We start from the raw sequence: 25,521 nt of genomic DNA, 5'->3' as shown, positions 1-25,521 counted from the left end.
ATCGGTAGTTATTAATATCCATAAATATTATTAGAACGAAACGGACTAACATCGCAATATAAAAGTCGTTGTTAACATTACTATGTTCTGCAATTAAGAAATCACCTTATTGGAGATACCGGTAAATACCATCAAAAATCCAAGATCGACATCGCGCTTAAGACCTTCTGAGGGATTTGTTTACTTTCTAACCATCGACATAAGCGACATTGTACTAACTACCTGATAAGTTTTTGTTTTCAAAGATGGTAAATTTATTTCACATATGTGCTTTATGTAAGAACTATCGACAACTCTATCAATTATAATTTATATCCAGCGTGGCAAATTTAGATGAAATTTATCATTCTCATAGCAGAGTTGTCGTTCGTGCCTCAACATACAATGAATGCAATGAACCGCAGCGTAAGAGAGTGGAAATTTATTTATTTATTTCGAACCGTATTGTCACGGCCCGTTTCGACGTGTGAACGCATCATACCGAAGTAAATTGTATAATTAAAATAATATATTAACATTTGTCCACGATACGCAGATATATTAAGTCATAAATGAACATATTTTATTTATTTATGATTTATTCTATTTAAAATTGCTATATCAATACTAATTTATTTTTTACCAATCAGCTGGTGACAATAGCGTCACGGATGCAAATGTCAAAACATTTGCGAGAAAAATACTGTAAAATATAAACGCAAAAGTCGTTAAAATATCAGAAGAACTTGATAATAAAGTAAAAACATGCATTCACCTAGTAAATTAAAAAATTATCTTTGTTTTTATCTTGTTTTATTGCCTCAATCAGGACTGTCAACTGTTAAATCGCTGCGTAAAATATGTTGTTATTGTTTTGGGGACTTAAAACTTGATGATAATCATAATGATATACTTTTGCTACTAGGCGAGTACTAAGCGAAATGTTTGGAAGCATTAATGTTTTGAGCATTACGTTTGGAATGGTGTTTATCAGTTAAAGAAATGAAATAATACACTTTGTATTTCAGGTCTTGAGCTGATCACAGTGTGCATATTTAAACTAATTAAGCATGGTTTGCTTGCTTGCCCAACAAAAGAGGCCAAATTGGGGAAATATAATATATATTAACTAACAATATTTTGTATTCCACTGTATGTTTTTATCAAATGCAAGTATAACATGGGTCAAAGGTAAAAGAAAAAAATCAACTGTCCAAGTTTAAAACGTTTGTTTGTTTGGGCAATAATAAATGGGCCACATCATGTTTGAACAGTGACTTTTACAAAGGAATGTTTTTAGTTTCATTGAATCTTATTAATGTTTTATTATACAAACATATAACCATATTTTATTTTATATGAAGATGATATCTTTAAAATAGTTTAGAAATTAGTTGCACTCTGATAAAACTAGGCTTAATGCATTTGTATAAATTTTTGTTTCATATAAGCCCTTTCAATATTAACATGCTAGTCATGGACTTTTTCACTTTTGTGGAATTGTTATGCTCCCGGTAGGGTGGCATATAGCAGTTGAACTGTCCGTCAGTCAGTATGTGTGTATGTCAGTCTGTCCGTCCGAAAAAAACTTTAACGTTGGCCATAACATTTTTACGATTGAAGATGGCAACTTGATATTTGGCATGCATGTGTATCTGATGGAGCTGAACAATTTGAGTGGTGAAAGGTCAAGGTCATCCTCCAAGGTCAAACGTCAAATAAATGGCGTCTGTCCGTCCAAAAACTTTAACATTGGCCATAACTTTTTCAATATTGAAGATAGCAACTTGATATTTACCATGCATGTGCATCTCACGGAGCTGCACATTTTGAGTGGTGAAAGGTGAAGGTCAAGGTCATCCTTCAAGGTCAAATGGCAAATATATGGCGTCTGTCCGTCCGAAAACTTTAACATTGGCCATAACTTTTTCAATATTGAAGATAGCAACTTGATATTTGGCATGCATGTGTATCTCATGAAGCTGCACATTTTGAGTGGTGAAAGTTCAAGCTCAAGGTCATCCTTCAAGGTCAAAGGTAAAAAAAATATTTATTTTTTTCAAAGCGGCATTCTCATGAAGCTGCACATTTTGAGTGGTGGAAGTTCAAGGTCAAGGTCATCCTTCAAGGTCAAAGGTCAAACTTTTTTTTTTTTCAAAGCGGCGTACTTATGAAGCTGCACATTTTGAGTGGTGGAAGTTCAAGGTCATCCTTCAAGGTCAAAGGTAAAAAAACCCAGAAAATAATTAAAAAAAATTCAAAGCGGCGCAATAGGGGGCATTGTGTTTCTGATGAACACATCTCTTGTTCGTTTATAATTTTTTCTTAATGAAGATCAAGCCTAGCTGGCAAGTGTCATCCCTGATAAGCTTGTGGGAACTTCACAGGCAAATCTGAGACCACACTTTACACACATGCATTTAACCTGGATTTTCCCGAGATTAGATCAATATTACATTGTGTTCTTCACTATTATACAGGTTAATATGGTTCTACTTGGTCTGCTATAAAGCAGACAGCTAAAAATTCTTCACTTCTGACAGCCTCTTGCATTTAAGACAATAAAAGAAAACAATGGTTTTCAAAAAACAAATTAAGTCACTTATTGATAAAGAGTAAAAAAACATACTTGAATCCTTAATTAATGCAAATAATTCACAGTTTGGCAAAAGGACAAGTAAAAAAGAACTTGATAATTCTAATAACGTATTTTTATGTGTCATTCCAAATGTTGAATTGTTAAAAAGGTTGGTATGCCTCTTAAAGACTTTGTTAAAGTCTTTAGAATAGTGTTTTGAAGGCACTTGCGCATGGGGCATACAAAGCTACAATATGAATTTTTCCTCATGCACTTCAAGACTTCCAACTAGTATGACATTCATAAAAGATTATATGTGCAAACAATTGATAACATTCACATGTTGTTTGTTGTGTCATTCGTTATAATGTATTTGCTTATTTTGTCTTTTAGAGTCAAAAGCATGGCTTCCACGGTAGAAAAGGAAAATGGGGTAATAAGAAGTGTTGATTCAACCATAAAAGAAACTGAAAATTATAATGCAGATGAATCAGGTTTTGTTGATGAGTTTGGGGCTACTAGTCCTGGAAATAAAATTTTCGATTCAATGAATGCAAATCATTCTTCATGCTTGATTGAAAGTGGCGATATGTCCACAAGTGTGATTGCAACCTCTGACAATTCTCAGGTAACAGAAACAGGCCTTAAGAAAGATGACAGTGGAATCTTCTCTGAGAAGTCTCCAAATGTCAACAATAGTGACTGTGACATTAGTGAAAACATGAGTGAATTTGGGGATGAAAATGGCTCAGAGAGCTTTAAAAAGATAGGTCCAACTGTATCAGAAAATGTTTTCAACTCAGTTGAAAAATCATCCAATAAAACACGTAGACAAATTATAGATGTGGCTGAAATTGATAATGAAACTGACAATGTTGACAGTTTAGACGGCAACTCAAATGTGATAAGTGAATGTAATTCATCAAAAGACCAACCTTTACAGTCAAATGATGATCATGATAGTGATAGTGACTTTGCAGAGTTTGTGAAGGCAGTGAGGAAAAAGTCAAGCAATAATGAAACAGATGTAAACGAAGAACTTGATGCTGATGATTTTGAAAATAAAACAAGTAATGTAAAACAGGATAGCAAACGTTTAAGAAACTACCGAAAAAGGAAACAAGCATCAGATTCAGAAGATACACATGAGGAGACAAATGATGGCGAACCTGTGTTGTTAAGACATTCGGAACTGACTGAATCTGCTGGAAATCAAGTTGTCACACTTTCAGACTTGGGAAGTGATACAGATAGCACCGATGAAGATGAGGACAGGTTCAAAACTAAGTCAGAGTCCTCAGAGTCAGAACCAGAAGAATCTCCTTTGGAAGTGAGTAAGTTTGGGCCACCAAGACATAAGTGGAAAGCATTATTTGACATAAGAAAGAGAGAGTTGGGGTGCTCACCTTTGATTGACACTGGTTGTTTCGCTCGCAAAGTGCAAGGAAGCTTGCAGATGGTGCAGAGGTTTGAACTTCAGTACAAAATGGAGCTCCATGAAGGATGTGTGAATGCCCTCAGCTTTAACAAATCAGGTATATCTGTTGTAAGGAATATATCTCAGAGTTTTAGTTTGGAAATAACATGTAGTGTTAACAGAAATCTGTTATTTGATATTTTCCTGTGATTTATAGGAATGATGCCGGACACAAAATTTGTTAAATCAAGTAATTATATTGATATCATGCAGGGGGCAACATTAACTTGGTCCAATTGTCTGAAATAACTAAAATAGAGGGATTGACAAGTAAAAACATTATCAGCTTACTCTAAAAATCTTTTTCTAAACTAACATGATCGTATTATTATAAATTTTGTTGTATCACAGTATATAAAGATTTTCTTCATATTGTCCAAAAATGGCCTCAGTCAAAACTGGCCACTACCTGGGGTTGGCATGATAAATTACAACAAATTGTTAGCCAGGGCTCATAGGAAGCCTGGTTTTCAGAATCTTTTGCAATCATTGATCAATGTTTCACCAGGCACATTACTGTCCAGTGGCTCAGATGACCTGAAGGTGGTTGTCTGGAACTGGATACAGAACCGCCCTGCCCTGGCCTACAACAGTGGGCACCACAGCAATGTGTTCCAGGTAGGGAGCTGTGGCTGAGTGCAATACTGCTATGTCTATGTGGCTGCTACCTACAAAGATACTTGGAAATAGCGATCATCTCATTTGCATTGGAATTGAATGCCTCATAGGCTTTTTAAATAAATAATTTATTAAAACATAAACAAATTTAGTCATTAACAAATAGTAAGAACTAGCAATTTATTAAAACTAACTGTGTTTGAAATATGTGTTCAACTGAAATAAAGAAATAGCGATGAATTAAATTTCAAAGTGTATTAGGTGTTCAACTGATATAAAGACAACAATTTTATTTCCCTAAAAATTAATGAGGAAATTTATGTTATTTCCACAAAATAATGCTTCTGAGTGGGAAAGGATTAAGTTATTCTCCTGGTTTCAGACCAAGTTCATGCCATTTAGCGGTGACTGCCATGTGGTGAGCTGCGCACGCGATGGCCAGGTCAGACTAGCAGACCTATCAGCCACAGGGGTCTGTAAGGCTACAAAGAAACTAGCCCAGCACAAGGGAGCTGCTCATAAGGTGAGATATACTTCTCAGCCACAGGGGTCTGTAAGGCTACAAAGAAACTGGCCCAGCACAAGGACACTGCTCATAAGTTGAGATATACTTCTCAGCCACAGGGGTCTGTAAGGATTTAAAGAAACTGGCCCAGCACAAGGGTGCTGCTCATAAGGTGAGATATACTTCTCAGCCACAGGGTATGTAAGGCTACAAAAAAACTGGCCCAGCACAAGGGTGCTGCTCATAAGGTGAGATATACTTCTCAGCCTCAGGGGTCTGTTAGGCTACAAAGAAACTGGCCCAGCACAAGGGTGCTGCTCATAAGGTGAGATATACTTCTCACCCACAGGGGTCTGTAAGGCTACAAAGAAACTGGCCCAGTACAATGGTGCTGCTCATAAGGTGAGATAGACTTCTCAGCCACAGGGGTCTGTAAGGCTACAAAGAAACTGGCCCAGTACAAGGGTGCTGCTCATAAGGTGAGATATACTTCTCAGCCTCAGGGTCTGTAAGGCTACAAAGAAACTGGCCCAGCACAAGGGTGCTGCTCATAAGGTGAGTTATACTTCTCAGCCACAGGGGTCTGTAAGGCTACAAAGAAATTGGCCCAGCACAAGGGTGCTCCTCATAAGTTGAGATATACTTCTCAGCCTCAGGGTCTGTAAGGCTACAAAGAAACTGGCCCAGCACAAGGGTGCTGCTCATAAGGTGAGTTATACTTCTCAGCCACAGGGTCTGTAAGGCTACAAAGAAACTGGCCCAGCACAAGGGTGCTGCTCATAAGGTGAGATAGACTTCTCAGCCACAGGGTCTGTAAGGCTACAAAGAAAATGGTCCAGCACAAGGGTGCTGCTCATAAGGTGAGATAGACTTCTCAGCCACAGGGGTCTGTATGGCTACAAAGAAGCTGGTCCAGCACAAGGGTGCTCCTCATAAGGTGAGATAGACTTCTTAGCCACAGGGGTCTGTAAGGCTAGGAAGAAGCTGGTCCAGCACAAGGGCGCTTCTCATAAAGTGAGATATACTTCTCAGCCACAGGGGTCTGTAAGGCTACAAAGAAACTTACCCAGTACAAATGTGCTGCTCATAAGGTGAGAAAAAAACACACAACTTTGTTAACAAGCGTGTGTTATCCTTCTTTAGTTAAAGCCTTAGTAAAGCTCACATGAGGTGAGATAAACCATGCAACCAGGTTAAGTTTTCCTTCCTTAGGAAGAGGACTATATACTGCACTGTCCCACAACTGCATTCTTTTAAATGATTCAAATTTTGTCAAATTTATGTTTTGTGTGTGGATTTTCCCCCTTTCTCAGCATTGTCAATAATTATATTAATCCACACAAAAGTAGGCTATGATCTTTCACCAAATTAAGGGAAACAAGCCTGGTAACAAAATGTTTGGTTGGCTTAACATATTGCTCTATAGGAATTGCAGTAAAAGCTATGGTCCTTAAGCTTGTGCTTTTATTGCACCAATATATGCGTTGTAAGGCACTCACCTGAATGGAAGCGTTTAAATGGTTATTGTTCTCTGGATTTAAGTACCAATGTCACTGATGTGAATGTGTTTAATGTATAAACTGCACATAATTTATTTTCCAACACCACTACCATTGATCTTCTTTTTAGCCGTATAATTATATATAATTCAAACTGATATGTTATCTAAGATCAATGTGATCCATTTGTAGTTTCAGAGCATTATTTACATAGTCCTTGTCATAAATAGAGGACTGCAGTGTACAGCAATGGTATGTTCTCCTGCTTGTGTAACTGAAGTGTATAGTTTTCTGTTCTGTGCTGTTACCTTGTATAATCATAGGGTCCTAGCTCTGGGAAAAATGGCTTAACCCTTTGCATGCTGGGAAATTTGTCGTCTGCTAAAATGTTGTCTGCTGAATTTCTAAAATTAGCATTTTCTTCGATTTTGTTTTCAAAAATTACTATCAGAATAGGAAACAGTTTGGATCCTGATGAGACGCCACGTTCTGTGGCGTCTCATCTGGATCCAAACTGTTTTCAAATTCCTTCACAATTCGGTTCCAGCACTGAAAGAGTTAATGCATGTTCGTAAAGTGTTGTCCCTGGATTAGCCTGTGTAGTCAGCACATGCTTATCAGGGTTGACAATTTACAACTTTCCTGGAATTTCTTTTAAAAGAGACAACCTATTAACAAAAAAATTCCATATGAGCAGAAAGTGTCGTACCTGATTAGCCTGTGCAGACTAAACAGACTTATCTGGACCATCACTTTATGCACATGAACATAGCCCATTTTTTCCCACAATGAGGCTCATATCATACACAATGTATCCTTCCCCTACAGCTCTCTCTGGAGCATGACTCCGCCCACACTGTGCTGAGTGCAGGGGAGGATGCTGTCACCTTTGAGATCGATCTCAGGCAGGACAAGCCCAACAAGTATGCTATGTTTTGTTTGTTTTCCCCTGCTGTAAAGAGGAGGGTTATTGTTTTGGCATTGCCTATTCATTCTTCCGTCCTTCCGTCTGTCAAGACGCTTTTGTGTCCGATGTTAAATCTGGGAACTGCTTGGGCCAATTCTCATTGAAACTTGGTACGATTATATATATAGATAAGAGGATGATGCTGTCACCATCCATTTGCATATAATAGTGTTATGGACCTTTTTGTCCTGAAAATAAAAGCATTTTAGTCTGAAGCCACATCTTGGAACTCCTTGAGCAGATTTCATTAAAATTGAGTGTGAATGTAAATATGGATACATTATTTTTTCAATTTTGTTCCTCAGTATTTCAGTCATATCACGATAGTTAACCGACTCACATTTTTCCTGGGATAGCTGGTTTACATAGTACATATGTGTCTTGTTCTGTGAAAATTGGGCTTAATGCATGTGCGTAAAGTGTCGTCCCAGATTAGCCTGTGCAGTCCGCACAGGCTAATCAGGGACAATACTTTCCGCTTTAATGGTATTTTTCGTTTAAAGGAAGTCCCTTTTTACTGAAAAATCTAGTTTAAGCAGAAAGTGGCGTCCCTGATTACCCTGTGCGGACTGCACAGGCTAACCTGGGACAACACTTTACGCACATGCCTTATGCCCAGTTTTCTCAGAACAAGACACATAGGTATTTCTGTAACTGACAGCTGCCTTACTGGAATCAGAGGTAGGAGAGAATGGCTGTAGAAAAAGTACATTACCAAGTTATGTTGCCTGGCTAGCGATCCTTGGTTTTGTAGTAAAGATCTCTACCAACTGAGCTTACCAGCCCGACTAAGTTGATTATGTACAAATTACCCTGTTTGTCGAGATTTTAGCTAGAGATAGAGATATCTTAATGTTTTGTTTGAAAAAGCCACAACAGTTTCATGCTCGACCCTGCAAAGTAAGTCTACTATACTTTGTAATTTATTTGGGTCTTAGGATTAATTATTTGAATTTCTATGCATATTTTGTGATTTTGTCACCGTATTTATATCTAGTAATGCCATGTGTCTGAGAACAGCACACTGAGAAATGTTACATAAACATAAACTTATTGTTGTTATTGATGCATACCCTCAAGGGAGGGTGTATATAAGTCACTCTGTTTGTGGCACCTTCTGTCTGTCCACATAAAATGTTTGATAATGTTTGGAGCTTCTACATTTTTCAAGTGATTAAATTTAACTTAAAATATTTTTTAACAATTAAGAAATGTGTTCTCGAACATAGCTGACAAAGGAGTACTTGGTAATAAGTCATGTTTGTAACAAAGCTGTAATTTATTATAACAACAAGTACTTTGCAATACAACAATAACAACAAGTACTTTGCAATACAACAATTACAACAAGTACTTTGCAATACAACAATAACAACAAGTACTTTGCAATACAATAAGTTTTAAAATGGAGCCTCGTTCTGGGAAAACGTGGCTTAATGCATGTGCTAAAAATGTCGTTCCAGATTAGCCTGTGCATTCTGAGTGTGGCTCATTTGTTTTTTACCCTAGACTTGTGACAACCAAGGAGAATGAGAAGAAGGTGTCCATCTACTCCATCCATTCCAACCCGGTCAACTCTAATGAGTTTTGTCTGGGCGGACGAGACAATTTTGTCAGAGTCTACGATAAAAGAAAGATCAATGAGGTTCTTTATATTTTGATATGTTAAATAATCCACATCTGTAATGTTAATAAAGCAAGACTTGTTGTTAAATTTACTGCTGTAATGTTCTATAAAAAAATATGAGTATTTCTAGGTAATTGTGATTACAGTTTAGTGAGGAAAAAAAGGATTTTCACATGAATTTCTGCACTCATTCACAAATGGGTAAATTCCTTTGAACTCCAACCAGTCAGTTTTGCATGTTCTGGTGTGTTTTTTATTTCCAGGCAGTAAATGATGGTCTCTTGAAACGGTTTTCTCCACATCATATTGTGAGTTGTTTTCATTTTAGTTTATAAGAATAATGGTGCATATGTAAGCAAAATTGCTCATAACATTTTGAATAAATATATAAATAGACTTCTGGTTACAAGTTTATAGGCTTTGATAAAGAATTAACAGGAAGCTAAATTGCAAACAAAGATATTTTATGTTTATATGAGCGGTTTATATAGTCCATGTTTTCTCAACTCATGATTTTTGAAATACATATCTTTGGTATTGTGAAACTATTTGTGCACTGCATTGAAAACACTGACTTTATAAGATGTATCTCATATGTTACATATCTATATATAAAATTGTGTTTAAGGTCAGAAAAGACCTATTTCCATTTAAGATGTGATTGTCAATACAGTTGCAGCCATTCAAAAAGTTAAATTGCGCTATTTTTAGCTCACTTGTCACGAAGTCCGTATGTGTGTGAGTGCGTGTGTGCGTCCGTCAACAATTTGCTTGTGTAGACAGTAGAGGTCACAGTTTTCATCCAATCTTTATGAAATTTGGTCAGAATCTTTATCTTGATGAAATCTGGGTTGGGATTGTATTTGGGTCATCTGGGGTTAAAAACTAGGTCACTAGGTCAAAAACTAGGTCAAATAATTGAAAAACTGTGTAGACTATAGAGGTCGCAGTTAGATAAACAGTTAACTTTTACTCACCACTTCAAATATTTGGCAGAAAGGTGCGAAAGGGACCTAAATTTAATGAGAATGTTAAGAGGCACAGGTTTCGGATCAGATAAAAATAGCCTCTTAACACTCTACAAGTCCCTTATACGTCCAAAGCTAGATTATGGAGCCCAAATCTATGCATGTGCTAAGCCAAACGCCCTAAAAATGGTTGATGCCATTCAACACAAGGCCCTAAGGATAGCTCTGAGAGCCCTAAACTGTACACCGGGTGCACTGCTAGAGGAGGAGGCCGGTGTGTTACCTCTTGACTTGCGTAGAAAACAACAGTCCCTCAATTTCTGGGCCAGGGTTAAGTCTCGGCATGGTTCAAACCCCGTAAACAAACTTGTCGGGACTGGCACCTTCGTCAAGGGGAAAATACTTAAGCGTAAGCATGTCGCCCTACCTTTTGGTGCGAGTATTAGGACCCTGGTTGAGGATGCCGGTCTCGACAAGGTACATGTAGCAGACCTGAGGCCCTCCAAGGCCCCCCCCTGGACGCTTGGACCCATTGATGTTGACCTATCACTCTCTAATAAAATAACGAAAACTGACTTGCCACAACTCATCAAGTCAGAAGCTCTCTCTCTTATAGATAATATGTATGCTGAGCATCTAAAAATCTACACTGACGGCTCCAAATGCCCTAACTCTGGTTTGGTAGCCAACTCTTTTGTAATCCCTTCAAAAAACATTAGTAAAACGCACAGGCTCAGCAACAATCTCTCTATTTTTACAGCAGAACTTTTGGCAATTAAATTCTCTCTGTGCTGGATATTGGTCAATAAACCTACTAAAACTGCTATTTTATCAGACTCAATGTCATCTCTTGAGTCCATAAAAAACAGAAATAGCAGATCTAGGCCTGATATTTTAGCTAGCATTTTGGAACTTCATCAACAGTGCCTAGATAAATCATTAAAGGTCACATTAGTATGGTGTCCAGCACATGTCAACATCAGTGGGAATGAACAGGCCGACAGGGGGGCCAAAGAGGGCCTCTTGAGGGGGGCCGTAGATGTTGGGGAACCCCTGGTACCTTCTGAGATCTACTCCCTGACAAAGAAATTTGTTTTGGGCGAGTGGAATCTCCGGACCGACAATTTGTCTTCCCGTCAACATACTTTTACTAGACCTGCGAAAACCCTCAGGCCGCCTGACAGATACTCAGCAAGCATTGTGCTTGACAGAGCCATCACGCGCCTGAGGATGGGAACCACCCTATTACCCGGTGGCGCAGGAAAGTATGTCCTCGGTATAGACCCTGCATGTCCTAGGTGCCAGGAACCTCTCACTGCGCCCCACATGCTGCTACACTGTCCTAACCATAAGGCGCAGAGGGACCACCTTGAAGCTGCATTGCACTCCCATGGACTAGTTTTTAACCTTACCAACGTGCTAGACCCCAAGGGAGCAGCTAGGGGCCCGGTCTTCTCTGCCCTCGCCAAATACTTACTAGATTGTCAAATAACTGACAAAATCTAGGTCATTGGGGGAGGGAGAGCAGCCAACACCCACCTAATTATACAGTCTTGTGACTGTTTTCTTTTAAAAATGTGTAATCTCTGCACAAACCTGATGTAATCAAATAATTGTGTTGGATTTGTGTCGCTTTTACACAACCTTTATTTTAGTTTTTAATGGGTTTATTGTTCTACCCCGCCCTTTCTAAATCAGGCCAATGGCATTGACCTGGTCTTCTTTATTTTAATACATTTTTTATGAGAGCATGACGTTAGTCCACCATTTACATTTTTCAGTTTTTTAATATAATCATATTTTATGGCATTTCTTACTACAAGAAAGGACGAGGCTGTCCAGTAACCTGGGATTGTTGGCTGCATTGCACCCCCTCCCTTCCTCTTTGACACCCCACCCTTTCCCCTTCAAACTCGAAGAACCATGTCGGACTGGAGTGCACGGTGCAGGGCCTTATACCATTATAAACACCTATTTAGCCCTATCTAGGACAAAGTATTGTCGACCTTGTTGAAAGTACTAATCTTGTACCTTGGAGTACATTAAGGATTATTATAACTGCTATCTTGTGTAGCAATTTCCTTATTTTTGTGAAAACTGCTATTTTATATAGCAAATTGCCTTAATTTTATGATTATTGCATTAACTCATGTTAAAATTGCTACTTTTATAGCAAATATCCTAATTTTTATATTAAATTGCTATTTTATATAGCAAATTGCCTCGGTTTTACTGTCTAATTGTCATTTTGGATACCATATAAGGTACTTTAGTATTATTTCCTCCAATGTTATCATCAGTATACTAATAATATTGGATAGATTAGAGCTTTTAGGGTTTATCTTAACGTATCTAGGTAATATTTGGTCTTTTTACCATTTTACATCTTACCATTATCAATTTTCCTTCAATAGTATACAAACTATTTTTCATTTACCGTGCACTCCCTCTGGTCCAGGGGAAACAACCATTGTAGACTTCATCATCACAATTACCTCCCTTAGTACAACTGAGTGACACCACCCCTGCTGGCTCTTCTTTTCCCCCACCCACATCGGCCTACACTTCCATAAAATCTCTCTTTCTTTCAACCCTCCAGGGTGGCAACATGTATTTTAAATATATAAATGCATATAGTCCTGTACATCTGGTAAATAATGTACATCTTGTTCAAATTTAGCTGTATGTCTTATTTTTAACTGTAAAGTACATTGTCTTACCCTTAATTTTTATGTGGCCCTATGAAGGTGACCGTTTGGAGACACGTAAGTTATTGCCCTTAACATATAAGGGTTTATTACTAAACCCACTTTTAAATATTGTTTTAATGCCACTCTGGGGGGATCTCTCTTTCCCATAGCCGAATCCTCCTTAAGTTCCATACAGACAGGGTCTTATGTTGGAGCATTACGGCTATATTCCCTGTCTGCAAGTGTTCAACATTGAGCCACATACATAAACTTGTACTCATTAATTTTTTATCAACTCAATACTCAATTGCAATATTAATATATAATTGAGAGTTACACACTCTATGTGATATCATATATTGTCTTTTTTTCTTTTTTTCCTTTCCTTCTCATATAATTGCATTTGCACATGCAACTTCACTCTACATTTGAGAGCTGTTAAATCAGGCTCTGGCATCCCTATTAATAAATGTTCTTAGATATAAACATATCTCTCTTATGATTAGATCTTGTTGTTTGGCGTTTAGTTTAAACTTTAAACATACACATAAAAATGGTACTTGACTATGCATGTAAACATATTGTGGCAATGTTCAACCACTTTGTGATCTGGAAAACCCTCAAATATTATTATTTTGTTACACAAACATATTACACATCTGTGTATTCCTTTTTCTATAATTAATATATTAAAATAGTCCTATTTGGATTCAAATTTTTAAACCACAGATCACAAAGTCTAAAGACTCCAACAAACCCATTGCAGTATATACTGAACAGTGGGTCTGGTAATGATGCTGCCACATACAACAGTATGTGTGTTTTCACCATCTTTACTTATAAAAATTGGGCTATTCTTTCTCTCTCTCCTCCTTAAAAAACAATACAAAGAATAACATACAATAACAACATCATATGAATGATATAAATTAATAATAAGTACAGTAACGTAACAAAACATAGTAATCTAATACTATAAAACAACTCCAAGTTCTTTTGGATTAACTCATTCTTTTTTCTTTCATTTATATTTTTGCATATAAACCATTATTGTTTACATTTTTCTTAAAAGTACAAAGTCAGCCGTGGGAAAATCTATTTTAAAACGGATTGACCTACTGGCAATCCTTAATAAGAAATTTCGGCCAATCAGCGCCATCGTTATATAAGCGCATCAACCAATTAAAACGCCGCTTTTTTAACCGCGTTAGGCCTATTCACTGTATAGCACTGCGTCTTTTTAACGCTTCATATAAGGGTTATATATTTTTAAACCAATAGATTTTTATTAAGGCACCGCACCAACACTGCAAAGTTTTATATTTATACCAATGGTACAGCCCAGTAAAATCGGGCTGGCCATTTTATGGCCGTTTTCGGCTTTTTATGCAGAGTTCTATGTTAAGCAGTGTGCTCGGGCAATGGTTTTTAACCGAAGTCCCGAGGGTAAATAACCCCAATAGTCAGTCGAGGTCGCAGTTTTCATCCGATCTTTATCAAATTTGGTCAGAATGTTTACCTTGATGAAATCTGGGTTGGGATTGTATTTGGGTTATCTGAGGTCAAAAACTAGGCCACTAGGTCAAAAACTAGGTCAAATAATAGAAAAACCTTGTGTAGACAATAGAGGGCGCAGTTTTCATCCAATCTTTATGAAATTTGGTCAGAATCTTTATCTTGATGAAATCTGGGTATCTGGGGTCAAAAACTTGGTCACTAGGTCAAACACTAGGTCAAATAATAGAAAAACCTTGTGTAGACAATAGAGGTCGCAGTTTTCATCCAATCTTTATGAAATTTGGTCAGATTGTTTATCTTGATGAAATCTGGGTTGGGAATGTATTTGGGTCATCTGAGGTCAAAAACTAGGTCACTAGGTCAAATAATAGAAAAACTGTCAACAATTTGTTTGTGTAGACAGTAGAGGTCACATTTTTCATCCAATCTTTATGAAACTTGGTCAGAATGTTTATCTTGATAAAAACTGGGTTGAGATTGTATTTGGGTCACCTGGGGTCAAAAACTAGGTCAATAGGTCAAATATTAGAAAAAGCTTGTGTAGACAATAGAGGTCACAGTTTTCATCCAATCTTTATGAAATTTGGTCTGAATGTTTATCTTGATGAAATCTGGGTTGGGATTGTATCAGGTTAGTCAGGTGAGCGATTCAGGGTCATCATGGCCCTCTTGTTTAAGGATATGATTTGTAAGAGTTGGTATTTTTTACTCTGTGTTTTGTCCTTTGAAAGTGTTTGAATGCAAGAACACTTGTTCAGTTATTTTACAAACATAATTATTAAAAACTGTTGCTTTTTTCTTCTGTATTGTCAAAATGAACTACCAAAAATTGGACAGAGATTATGTTTTATTCTGTTAACTGAGATGTGTTTGTTTTGTTTACAGTCCGCGATAGAGAACAGTCATATGAAGGCTAATGTGACGTGTGCTTGCTACAACTACAATGGAACAGGTGGGCAGTGCTTTAACAGTTTCCTGCTCAGAAGAAAAATTGAAAATGGATATACATGTATACAACCAGCATAAAATCAGAACTGCCTGCAAGTAACTCAGAGTTTGTTCTGGTATAATGCTGTTTGCTGCTCACTAGTATCTGAGGGTGGGCAATGAAGGCTTTCAAACTTTTACCTAGTAAGAAAATTTCTAAAATTTAATTGGATTTTCTAATGGACTACAAACACGTCAAAGTGCTTATCTGAATGGTAAACGGCCACAATAAAACCCATAGCAGGGAACATTCAAGGGCCAAAGTTTAAGAAGAAATAACTGCTCTCTTGACTGTTATTTAAGGAGGTCAGCAGAAATCAGAAACTAGCTATGTTATTTGGTTATATCTTATATATATCTTGTAATTAGTTACATAATTTAACCATTTAAAATCACTGAATACAAAATGTGAATTGTGAATCCTGCTCATTCAATTTTCTTAATTGTTAATTGAATGAACAATCAAGTAAAAAGGAAAAAATAAAATAAACAACTCAATTAAAAGCATTCAAGTGCGTATGAAAGTGCTTAATTATTTACATTTACCTCCCAACTGTCCCACAAACAAAAATCTATACAAAAAAAATAAAGGAAGAGGGGGGGTTATATTCTAGTATTATAATTTAGTTATTTATTTTGTTTCTGTACAAAATATAATAACCTTGCAATAATATTTCCAGTTGAAAGGGCAAAAAAAAGTGAAAGAAATAAGTCTTTAACAATCACAAAAGCTTTTTGGAATTTTTATGACTTCAATAAAATGTATGTTTCAAAAATCTGCATGCTGTTATGTACACTTATCAATGATGTCGGTGGACATCAAACGTCTTTGATGTTAATGCTGAGTTGGGACCAGTTTCTATAAAGTTAAAGCTGTGAGCTTGTGACAAGAAGTGGCCATTTCAAAAGGCATTCATCAATACCACATTACCGGAAGCATGCAGGTATTGTCAGATGCAGCATTAATGAATTAGCCTCATAGCGGAGAGGATGTGTGAAAACTATTGGACATTTTACTGCATTGGATTTATTGTATTTTAAACAGGTGTGAAGGAATATTATGTTTTCTGGAATATAAATGGGAGGTTGCTTGACAGGTATTGTTTGCTAATGGATATAATTAAAAATTAGGGCGAAATGAATTTCTCCTAGCTCTTAAAAACAATGATATTATCCTACTTTCTGCAAACTTTTTGCCTTAGTGGCCCTCTCTTTTGAAATTAACAAATGATCAGTTTGCTTTCTGTCAATCAAGAATTGAGTATACCAACATTTGTTTTTATTTTTCTATGGAGATATTCTCAAATGGTTGCATAAGCCAGTTAGTTACTTTACTATAAGTATAATTACTTGTATTACCAAGTTGAGGCAAACAGAGGGGCAGAGCTAACCAAGTTTTTGAATTGCGCCATTAAATCTCTGAGTGATTCAAAGCATTCACCAGGATTTTTTCAGATGCATCAGAAATGAGAGAAGTGGGTCTTTGGGATGGGTAGCCCCCCCCCCCCCGCCAGCCCTCTTTTCTCCCCACTTGTTTTAATCTTTGACGACGTACCCGCCAAATGATGAAGTCCTGTTCTTTGTTTGCTGATTTATGTTTCTACATGCATGCTTTCGCTGTATAGTGCATGACGTTGCAAACTATATTAAAAAGTATGCCCTCTTATTCAAAACACAGTTGTACAATCAATTGTATAGACTAATGACAACAAAGGAAGGTGTAGCTGTTAGAAGCATGTAACAGGTCAATCACTTTAGTTGAAAAACAGTGCCCATCAATGCTAGTATTAATGGGCATGATAAAATATCAATGTGTTGAAAAAATTGGTATGGCATACAACTTATGGAACAAAATACAAGGTTATTAATTTTTGTAAATGGAAGCTTGGCTGTTGTTTATATTAGTCATTTCATATTGAAGTTATATTGATCTTTTCAATTGGCTAGTATTCTGACAAACACATCTCTTGTTTTATACAGAACTAATTGGAACTTACAACGACGAAGACATCTACCTGTTCAGCAACGAGCACTCAGGCGATTCAGACTTTGTTCACCGTTACCGCGGTCACCGTAACAACCAGACCGTTAAAGGGGTCAACTTCTATGGCTCAAAGAGCGAGTTCATTGTGAGTGGCAGTGACTGTGGACACATCTTCCTGTGGGACAAGGAGACAGAGAATATTGTACAGCACATGCACGGCGATGATGGTGGTGTGGTAAGCCGGAGGTTTTTATGCCCCCTGGATCGAAAGATTGGGGGTATATTGTTTTTGGCCTGTCTGTCATTGTATGTGTCCGTGTGTGTGTGTGTGTCCCAAAACTTTAACCAAAACTTTAACCTTCTTCATAACTTTTGCAATATTGAACGTAGCAACTTGATATTTGGCATGCATGTGTATCTCATGGAGCTGCACATTTTAAGTTGGTGAAAGGTCAAGGTCTTCCTTCAAGGTTAAAAGTCAAACAAACATTTTAAAACTTTAACCAAAATTTTAACCTTCTTCATAACTTTTGCAATATTGAACGTAGCAACTTGATATTTGTCATGCATGTGTATCTCATGGAGCTGCACATTTTGAGTGATAAAAGGTCAAGGTCATCCTTCAAGGTCAAAGGTCAAAAAAAATATTCAAAACTTTAACCAAAACTTTAACCTTCTTCATAACTTGTGCAATATTGAACGTAGCAACTTGATATTTGGCATGCATGTGTATCTCATGGAGCTGCACATTTTGAGTGATAAAAGGTCAAGGTCATCCTTCAAGGTCAAAGGTAAAAAAATATATTCAAAACTTTAACCAATACTTTAACCTTCTTCATAACTTGTGCAATATTGAACGTAGCAACTTGATATTTGGCATGCATGTGTATCTCATGGAGCTGCACATTTTGAGTGGTGAAAGGTCAAGGTCATCCTTCAAGGTCAAAGGACAAAAAAAAATCAAACCGGCGCATTAGGGGGCATTGTGTTTCTGACAAACACATCTCTTGTTTATCTTATAAATTCTACCGTGCCAATTAGTGATAGGCTGGTTTGTATACCTGATTTAGACTAAAGACCTTTAGTGACCTTTTTTATTAAGACTTAAGGCATGAGGTCTTACTTGAGTTTTTCTGATCTTCATGTACTTAATACATATACAAATAGGATACTTTAATAAATAACTTATAAAACACATGGTTTATTTGTATTACAGTTAAAGATTGTTGATGTACCACTTAAGGTGATCATGTTTTTAGCTCACCTGAGAACAACTTGCTTATGGTAAGCTTTTGTAGTCACTTACTAAATAGTTATTAAACAGTTAAGTAAAATATTGGTAACTTCAGTATAACAATATTTTGCTGTAATTTGGTGTATGGATCTAATGGTTATTCTAAATGATGTCCTGTGTGTTGGCAGATCAATGTTTTGGAGCCGCATCCCCATTTCCCCGTGCTGGCCACCAGTGGTCTGGATCATGACGTGAAAATATGGGCACCAACCAGCAGAGAGCCCACACAGTTGAAAGGAATCAGGAAGGTATGAGCTAGTCTTAAATACAGTGTGTTTTTTCAGTTTAACCAGTGCATTTACTATTATAAGCTTTTCTTATCACCTCTCGTCCATCTTTACTTTATGTTCAAACTGGATGAGAACATTTGTTCAAATCATGTCCCGGACCACATAGATTTAGTGTCATAAGGGGTACCAATTTAGGTCCCAAGTCAGATTCTTTATGTTAACATCACAAAAACACATGTTTGCGGGGTTCTCAGATGAGAACCCTCATGTTTAAAATAAGTCGGTTACAATTTATTTTAATTTAAACTCTGTAAATTTGGAATAACTTTTTGTCTACACAATTAGTCCATTGTATAGCCCAGTTCCCAAGAGGGTATTGGCAAGGAAAGGAGACATCAAAAAGTGGCTTACTAATACTACAAGCACTTGTCAGATTATTAGGATATTGATTAAAATAGTGCGAAATTTGTCTAGAGATAAATCACAATACATTCGTGTAAAGCAAAATCAATAAAGTCAATACCTTTATATATGAGCCTGGGAAAATTTAGCTTAATGCATGTGCATAAATTGTCATCCCTGGTTAGCCTGTGCAGTTTGCACATGTGAATCAAGAACGACACTTTTTGCATGAACAAGATATTCTGTCAGTAGAGACTTCTTTTTTAAAGAAAATAACCTGAAGATATTTAAGTGTTGTCCCTGATTAGCCTACACAGGCTTATATAGGACGACACTTCGTGCACATGCATTAAGTTGAATTTTTAGCTTGGCTGTTTTCAGAGAAAACCCGAGGTATTGTCATAGCCAGCTCTTCGTCCGACGTCTGCCGTCCGCGTCATGCCAAAACCTTAACATAGGCTCTAAAATCAAAGTGCTTCCACATACAACTTTGAAACTTCATATGTAGATGCACCTTAATGAGTTCTACACGCCACACCCATTTTTGGGTCACTAGGTCAAAGGTCAAGGTCACTTCTGACAAGCTTTCAATTATTCAAAACTGCACCCACAGCCAACAGTTGGCACCTGCTATGCGGTGCTCTTTTCCTTAATCAGGGTTTCCAGCCAACCTGGAAATCAGGAAAACCCGGAAAAAGACTATAACTTTTTCTGTCGGACTTTCCCAACATGTGTCGAGAAGTCCATACAATTAAAACAGCAAATCTATTCCTCTGCACGGCTATGGTCGCTTTGTAGTATACATGTAGCTTAGTTATGTCTACAACTGCTATTTATTGAGGGTGTATAAAACAAGAAATAGGTCGAAATTATGATCCTGGAATTTTTACTTTCCATCAGGGGATAATCAGGGAATTTTGTTCATACAAAAAGCTGGGAACCCTGTTAATGAGGCTCATATGTTCCCCATGCTATTAGGAGTTATATGTATTTATAATGTTATAACTGTTGACAGATGATAAAGCGTTATCAAATAGGCAGAGATGAGTTATATGTATTTATAATCTTCACCCTCAGGCTATAAAGCGTAACCATAGGGAGAGAGAGGAAGAGCGTAGCAGTGAAGGCACCATGATTGACAGTTCCATGCTGTGGTTCATCATGCGCCACCTGCGCCAAGGTCGCCAGCGCCGAGCCCGCGCAGCCAGGAGGGAGCAAGACAACGCTGACACTGACTCTTCCGAAGATGATGATTCTGATGAGGATGAGGAGGAAAACTCCATGGATGGGGATTCAGACAGCGATGATGGTGATCCGAGAAATCCAATGACGTGCAGCCCATCATAGATGCAACATTAGCTGACGGGACATTCTTGATACTTGCCGTACTGATATGATGGGTGTCATTGTTATATGAATTTGTTATCACATATGTTAATGTCAAGATTTAGTTGATGTATAGAAAACGTGATATGCAAACTTGCATTGAAATACATTAAAAGTAAATATTGAATGTGCATTTGCGATTGCATACATGTAATTGTGTTAAATGTGCGGTATATTAAGACATATGGAGTTGTTCAATGGTGATAGTGATATATGTTTGTGTTATTAATTTGTAAATACTAGTTTTCAAGTTTCTGTCTATAAGGGCCATGTTTACATGTAAACTATCTTTTGGAAGTTGTATACATGGTTTTGATTTGAGTTTGATTGTCCTATACATTTGTATGTTGTCATAATTTTTGTATCTCTAAATGCATAAAGGGTATACTTATAAATGTAACAAACACGAAAATTTGCTATTAATTTCTCATTGTTTAAAAAGAAACAGGAAAAGACTAGTGAAATCGTTTAACAAATCATGTACTTGTTTATCTAACATGACAATGAAGGAGTGGTTTTCAAAATTATCTTAGAACAAGCATATGTAAACTTGTAAATATATTTAAGTATATTCTATCAAATCTCATGTAAGTTGTTTGTTGATCTGTTATTGACTAATTTGATTCTTGCAATTTATACCAGAGCTTATGATTGATCTATTGCTATTCCCTGATGCCTTCATAGCTGGTATTTAGGAATGAAAACCAGGGTGCTGTCTATTTAAAGCTTTAACCTTTTTTCAGATTTTTTTATGCCCCCCTTCGAAGAAGAAGGGGTATATTGTTTTGCACGTCGGTTGGTCGGTCGGTCCGTCCGCCCACCAGATGGTTTCCAGATCAAAATCAAGAACGCTTAGGCCTTGGATCATGAAATTTCGAAATAGTAAAACGGTTTCCGAATGATAACTCAAGAACGCTTACGCCTAGGATCATGAATCTTCATAAGGACAATGAATATGACTCGCAGATGACCCCTATTGATTTTCAGGTCACTAGGTCAAAGGTCAAGGTCACAGTGACTCGAAATAGAAAAATGGTTTCCCGATGATAACTCAAGAACGCATACGCCTAGGATCATGAAACTTAATAGGTACATTGATCATGACTCGCAGATGACCTCTATTGATTTTCAGGTCACTAGGTCAAAGGTCAAGGTCACAGTGACTAGACACAGAAAAATGGTTTCCGGATTATAACTCAAGAACGCTTACGCCTAGGATCATGAAACTTCATAGGTACATTGATTATGACTGGCAAATGACCCCTATCGATGTTCAGGTCACTAGGTCAAATGTCAAGGTCACGGTGACTCGACACAGTAAAATGGTTTCCGGATGATTACTCAAGAAAGCTTATGCCTAGGATCATCAAACTGCATAGGTACATTGATCATGACTGGCAGGTGACACCTATCAATTCTCAGGTCACTAGGTCAAAGGTCAAGGTCACAGTGACTCTAAACAGTAAAATGGTTTCCTGATGATAACTCAAGAATAATTAGGCCTAGGATCATGAAACTTCATAGGTACATTGATCATGACTGGCAGATTTTCAAGTCACTAGGTCAAAGGTCGAGTTCACAGTGACAAAAAGCGTATTCACACAATGGCTGCCACTACAACTGACAGCCCATATGGGGGGCATGCATGTTTTACAAACAGCCCTTGTTTAATCTCAAACTTTTATACTTAGGAAATTAAAAGTTAGACATACTGTTTCATCTCTGCTGATGATGCTTACTATTATTATGCCCCCATTTGAAGAAGAGGGGGTATATTGTTTTGCACATGTCGGTCGGTCCGTCAGTCGGTCCGTCCACCAGATGGTTTCCGGATGATAACTCAAGAACGCTTAGGCCTAGGATCATGAAACTTCATAGGTACATTGATCATGACTGGCAGATGACCCCTATTGATTTTCAGGTCACTTGGTCAAAGGTCAAGGTCACAATGACTCGAAATAGTAAAATGGTTTCCAGATGATAACTCAAGAATGCTTAGGCCTAGGATCATGAAACTTCATAGGTACATTGATCATGACTCACAGATGACCCCTATTGATTTTCAGGTCACTAGGTGAAAGGTCAAGGTCACAATGACTCGAAATAGTAAAATGGTTTCCGGATGATAACTCAAGAATGCTTAGGCCTAGGATCATGAAACTTCAAAGGTACATTGATCATGACTGGCAGATGATCCCTATTAATTTAGGTCACTAGGTCAAAGGTCAAGGTCACAGTGACCCGAAACAGCATAATGATTTCCTGATGATAACTCAAGAATAATTAGGCCTAGGATCATGAAACTTCATAGGTACATTGATCATGACTGGCAGATGAACCCTTTTGATTTTCAGGTCACTAGGTTAAAGGTCAATGTCACAGTGACAAAAACGTATTCACACAATGGCTGCCACTACAACTGACAGCCCATATGGGGGGCATACATGTTTTACAAACAGCCCTTGTTCTTCTTTAAAATACTTTTTATTTTGTATTCATATTTCCATAATATTGTTTAATGAGAAAGGTCCCCGAAGGACTAACTACATTTGAAATATATTGCAGTTGTTGTCTTCCATTATTTAGACCTCACAGTATGTATTATTTCCAGTGTCTATTCTAGGCTTCGGATTCGCGGGATTTTAAGCACAACATGCTCATGGTGAGCTTTTGCGATTGCTGTTTGTCCATCTAGCGTCGTGCCTCATCAACATTTATCTTGTTAAAACTCTAGAGGCCACATTTATTGTACAAACAGTTTGAAAATGATACTGGTTCGTTAAAAACACATGGGGGCTATAGAAAAACCATGTTAACGCTCTAGAAGTACAATTTATTGTCAGATCTTCAAGAAACTTCAGCAGAACTTTAGTTCTAATCATATCTTAGATAAGTTAGATAAGTTAGAAAATGGTCCTGCTCTGTTGAAAACAGGGCCGCCACTGGGTAGGGCGTTTGTCCTTATATGGCTGTAGTAAAACCTTGTAAACCTTTAAGAAGCCACTTTTATGTCCAATTTTTTTTAAACATGGTCAGAACACATGTCCCCTTGCTATCTTGGACAAGTTGGAAAATGGCTGGCTATGCCACTCATGAATGTTCATGGCAGAAAATTGCAGACAATTAAGTTTTTAATATCGTATCATAGTATATAGTTCCATGATAGACATGCAGATCAGTAAATATTTTTTTTATTATTAATTTAAATGATACCATAATATCTTGTGAAAACTTTTTTTAGTCATGTCAGTGCAATATTATTGAAAGTGATGTGATATTTAACAGAAGTAACCACAATTTTTTCACTGAACTGATGGTATATAATTTTATTTAAAATGCTCAGATAAAAACATTTAATATACAAACTAAAATGTGTTGCTGCAACCTGTTTCTGAAAAATCCCTCAAATTTTAAAGGTGTTGGGGGGAGGGGGGGGGGGTAGGATTTGCTTCTGTTGCGATATTTTAGTTTTCTATAATAGAATCATAGCCAGCACGTCGTCCGCCGTCCGCGTCGTGCTAAAACCTTTACATTTCGTTAAGGTTATGAACATTGGCTCTAAAATCAAATTGCTTCAACCTACAACTTTGAAACTTCATATGTAGATGCACCTTGATGAGTTCTACACGCCACACCCATTTTTGGGTCACTAGGTTAAAGGTCAAGGTCACTGTGACCTTTAAAAAAATTTCTTCTCACAAGCTTTCATTTATTCAAAACAGCACCCGTAGCCGAGTGTGGCACCTGTTATGCGGTGCTCTTGTTTATATCTGTCTTTGCTATCGTGTACCGATCACTTTCTTCTTCTTGGTATCACTTAAATTGTACCACAGAGTTATAAGAATGCACATCATGCAAACATGTTCATGAAAGTTAACATTGAAAATAAATGCCATGATCATTTCAGTTCCATCCTGTTAGTTGCATGCATTGGTTTTTATGTTGCAAAATTTGATCATTTGTCTGCTGCCTACCGGACTTTGTTCAATTTAGCTTGCTACTTCCTAGACTGAAGGTTCATATACATGTAGTTTGTTTTATTTAAAGGTAAAACTTTTGTAAAATATGACCTTGATGCGCATTATGATAAAAAAAATTCAGAAGTAAAAATCGAGGGTTGAGCATGAAAGTTGTGTACCGGGTAAAGGTACTTACTATATGAGATAAAGCAGTTTTTTGCCAAACCTTGGAAACGCCTGTCATGGTACTGTTATAATTGTTTGTTCATTCTCATCTGTTCTTACCTTATTGTGTCAATGTGACGGTAATCATGCATATAACCCTGTGAGGTAAATCATGCAAAGTAGCAGTAGGGTCTTATTAAATGTGGATGTTAAAAGGTATGATTTTGAAGAACAAAATAAAATTGTTGCAAATCACTCTTTTATATTATCTTTGTCATAAATGTGTGGCTATCTGTGGAGCATGACTATTGTTACAAGATGTATTAATTAGTTTAAACCTATTTATTTTAGCTCGATGCATCCAAAGCCTAAGGCTTATATAAACGCTCTCGAGTCCGTTTCCTGGGTCTATAACCAGTGCTTGGTGTCTTTGGGGGAGATCTAAAGAACCCTCCCAAGGTGGGGATCGCCCATGACCTCCCGGTCGCTAGGGGGGCACCATATCCATTACACCATGGACCATTACGACCAGACTGCACTATTAACAGTCTAACATTGAATTTGACATTAATAATAACTTTAATGACGTCACTTGGATGTTCCGAATTGTTTAAGCAGGCTTGGAAAATTTAGACTAAACACTTGATTCACATGTCATAAGATTGGTAAAGAACTTATGTAAAAATTC

The 25,521-nt window shown here is 37.2% G+C and overlaps 1 protein-coding gene and 1 long non-coding RNA gene across 8 annotated transcripts in view; both read left to right on the top strand.

Annotated features, from left to right (window-relative positions):
• LOC127855143 (uncharacterized) overlaps nucleotides 1-25,088 on the top strand; it is a 178,862-nt gene extending 153,774 nt beyond the window's left edge. For both annotated transcript variants that reach the window (XR_008037367.1, XR_008037368.1), the window contains exon 2: nucleotides 21,655-25,088. This is a non-coding gene — a long non-coding RNA (uncharacterized LOC127855143). The remainder of the gene's footprint in view (nucleotides 1-21,654) is intronic.
• LOC127855135 (DDB1- and CUL4-associated factor 8-like) lies at nucleotides 606-25,088 on the top strand. Of its 6 annotated transcripts, none has more exons than XM_052390525.1 (11): nucleotides 606-736; nucleotides 2,951-4,092; nucleotides 4,543-4,652; nucleotides 5,035-5,175; nucleotides 7,485-7,579; nucleotides 9,133-9,268; nucleotides 9,514-9,558; nucleotides 15,312-15,378; nucleotides 17,394-17,632; nucleotides 18,820-18,939; nucleotides 20,401-25,088. In XM_052390525.1, exons 2-11 carry the CDS (start codon nucleotides 2,961-2,963, stop codon nucleotides 20,668-20,670), a joined length of 2,355 nt encoding a protein of 784 aa, XP_052246485.1. In that variant the 5' UTR covers nucleotides 606-736; nucleotides 2,951-2,960; the 3' UTR covers nucleotides 20,671-25,088. The 6 variants fall into 6 exon arrangements, 2 of the variants coding, with proteins under 2 accessions (XP_052246485.1, XP_052246487.1); XR_008037365.1 differs by lacking the exon at nucleotides 606-736 and having other exon boundaries at nucleotides 20,401-22,587; nucleotides 22,878-25,088; XR_008037366.1 differs by lacking the exon at nucleotides 606-736 and having other exon boundaries at nucleotides 20,401-22,630; nucleotides 23,064-25,088.
• Nucleotides 25,089-25,521: the final 433 nt, after the last annotated feature.

Source organism: Dreissena polymorpha, chromosome 13 (assembly GCF_020536995.1).
Source record: "Dreissena polymorpha isolate Duluth1 chromosome 13, UMN_Dpol_1.0, whole genome shotgun sequence".
NCBI lineage: Eukaryota > Metazoa > Mollusca > Bivalvia > Myida > Dreissenidae > Dreissena > Dreissena polymorpha.
Note: the sequence above shows the minus strand (reverse complement) of the source record. Positions and strands in the feature narration are given on the sequence as shown.

Bases quoted from the DNA above. Each gene is read 5' to 3' on its own strand.
- LOC127855135 (XM_052390525.1), top strand. From the start codon at position 2,961: ATGGCTTCCACGGTAGAAAAGGAAAATGGGGTAATAAGAAGTGTTGAT. The intron at 9,559-15,311 runs GTGAGTTGTTTT...TTTTGTTTACAG, and splicing joins GGTTTTCTCCACATCATATT to TCCGCGATAGAGAACAGTCA. The intron at 17,633-18,819 runs GTAAGCCGGAGG...GTGTGTTGGCAG, and splicing joins ACGGCGATGATGGTGGTGTG to ATCAATGTTTTGGAGCCGCA.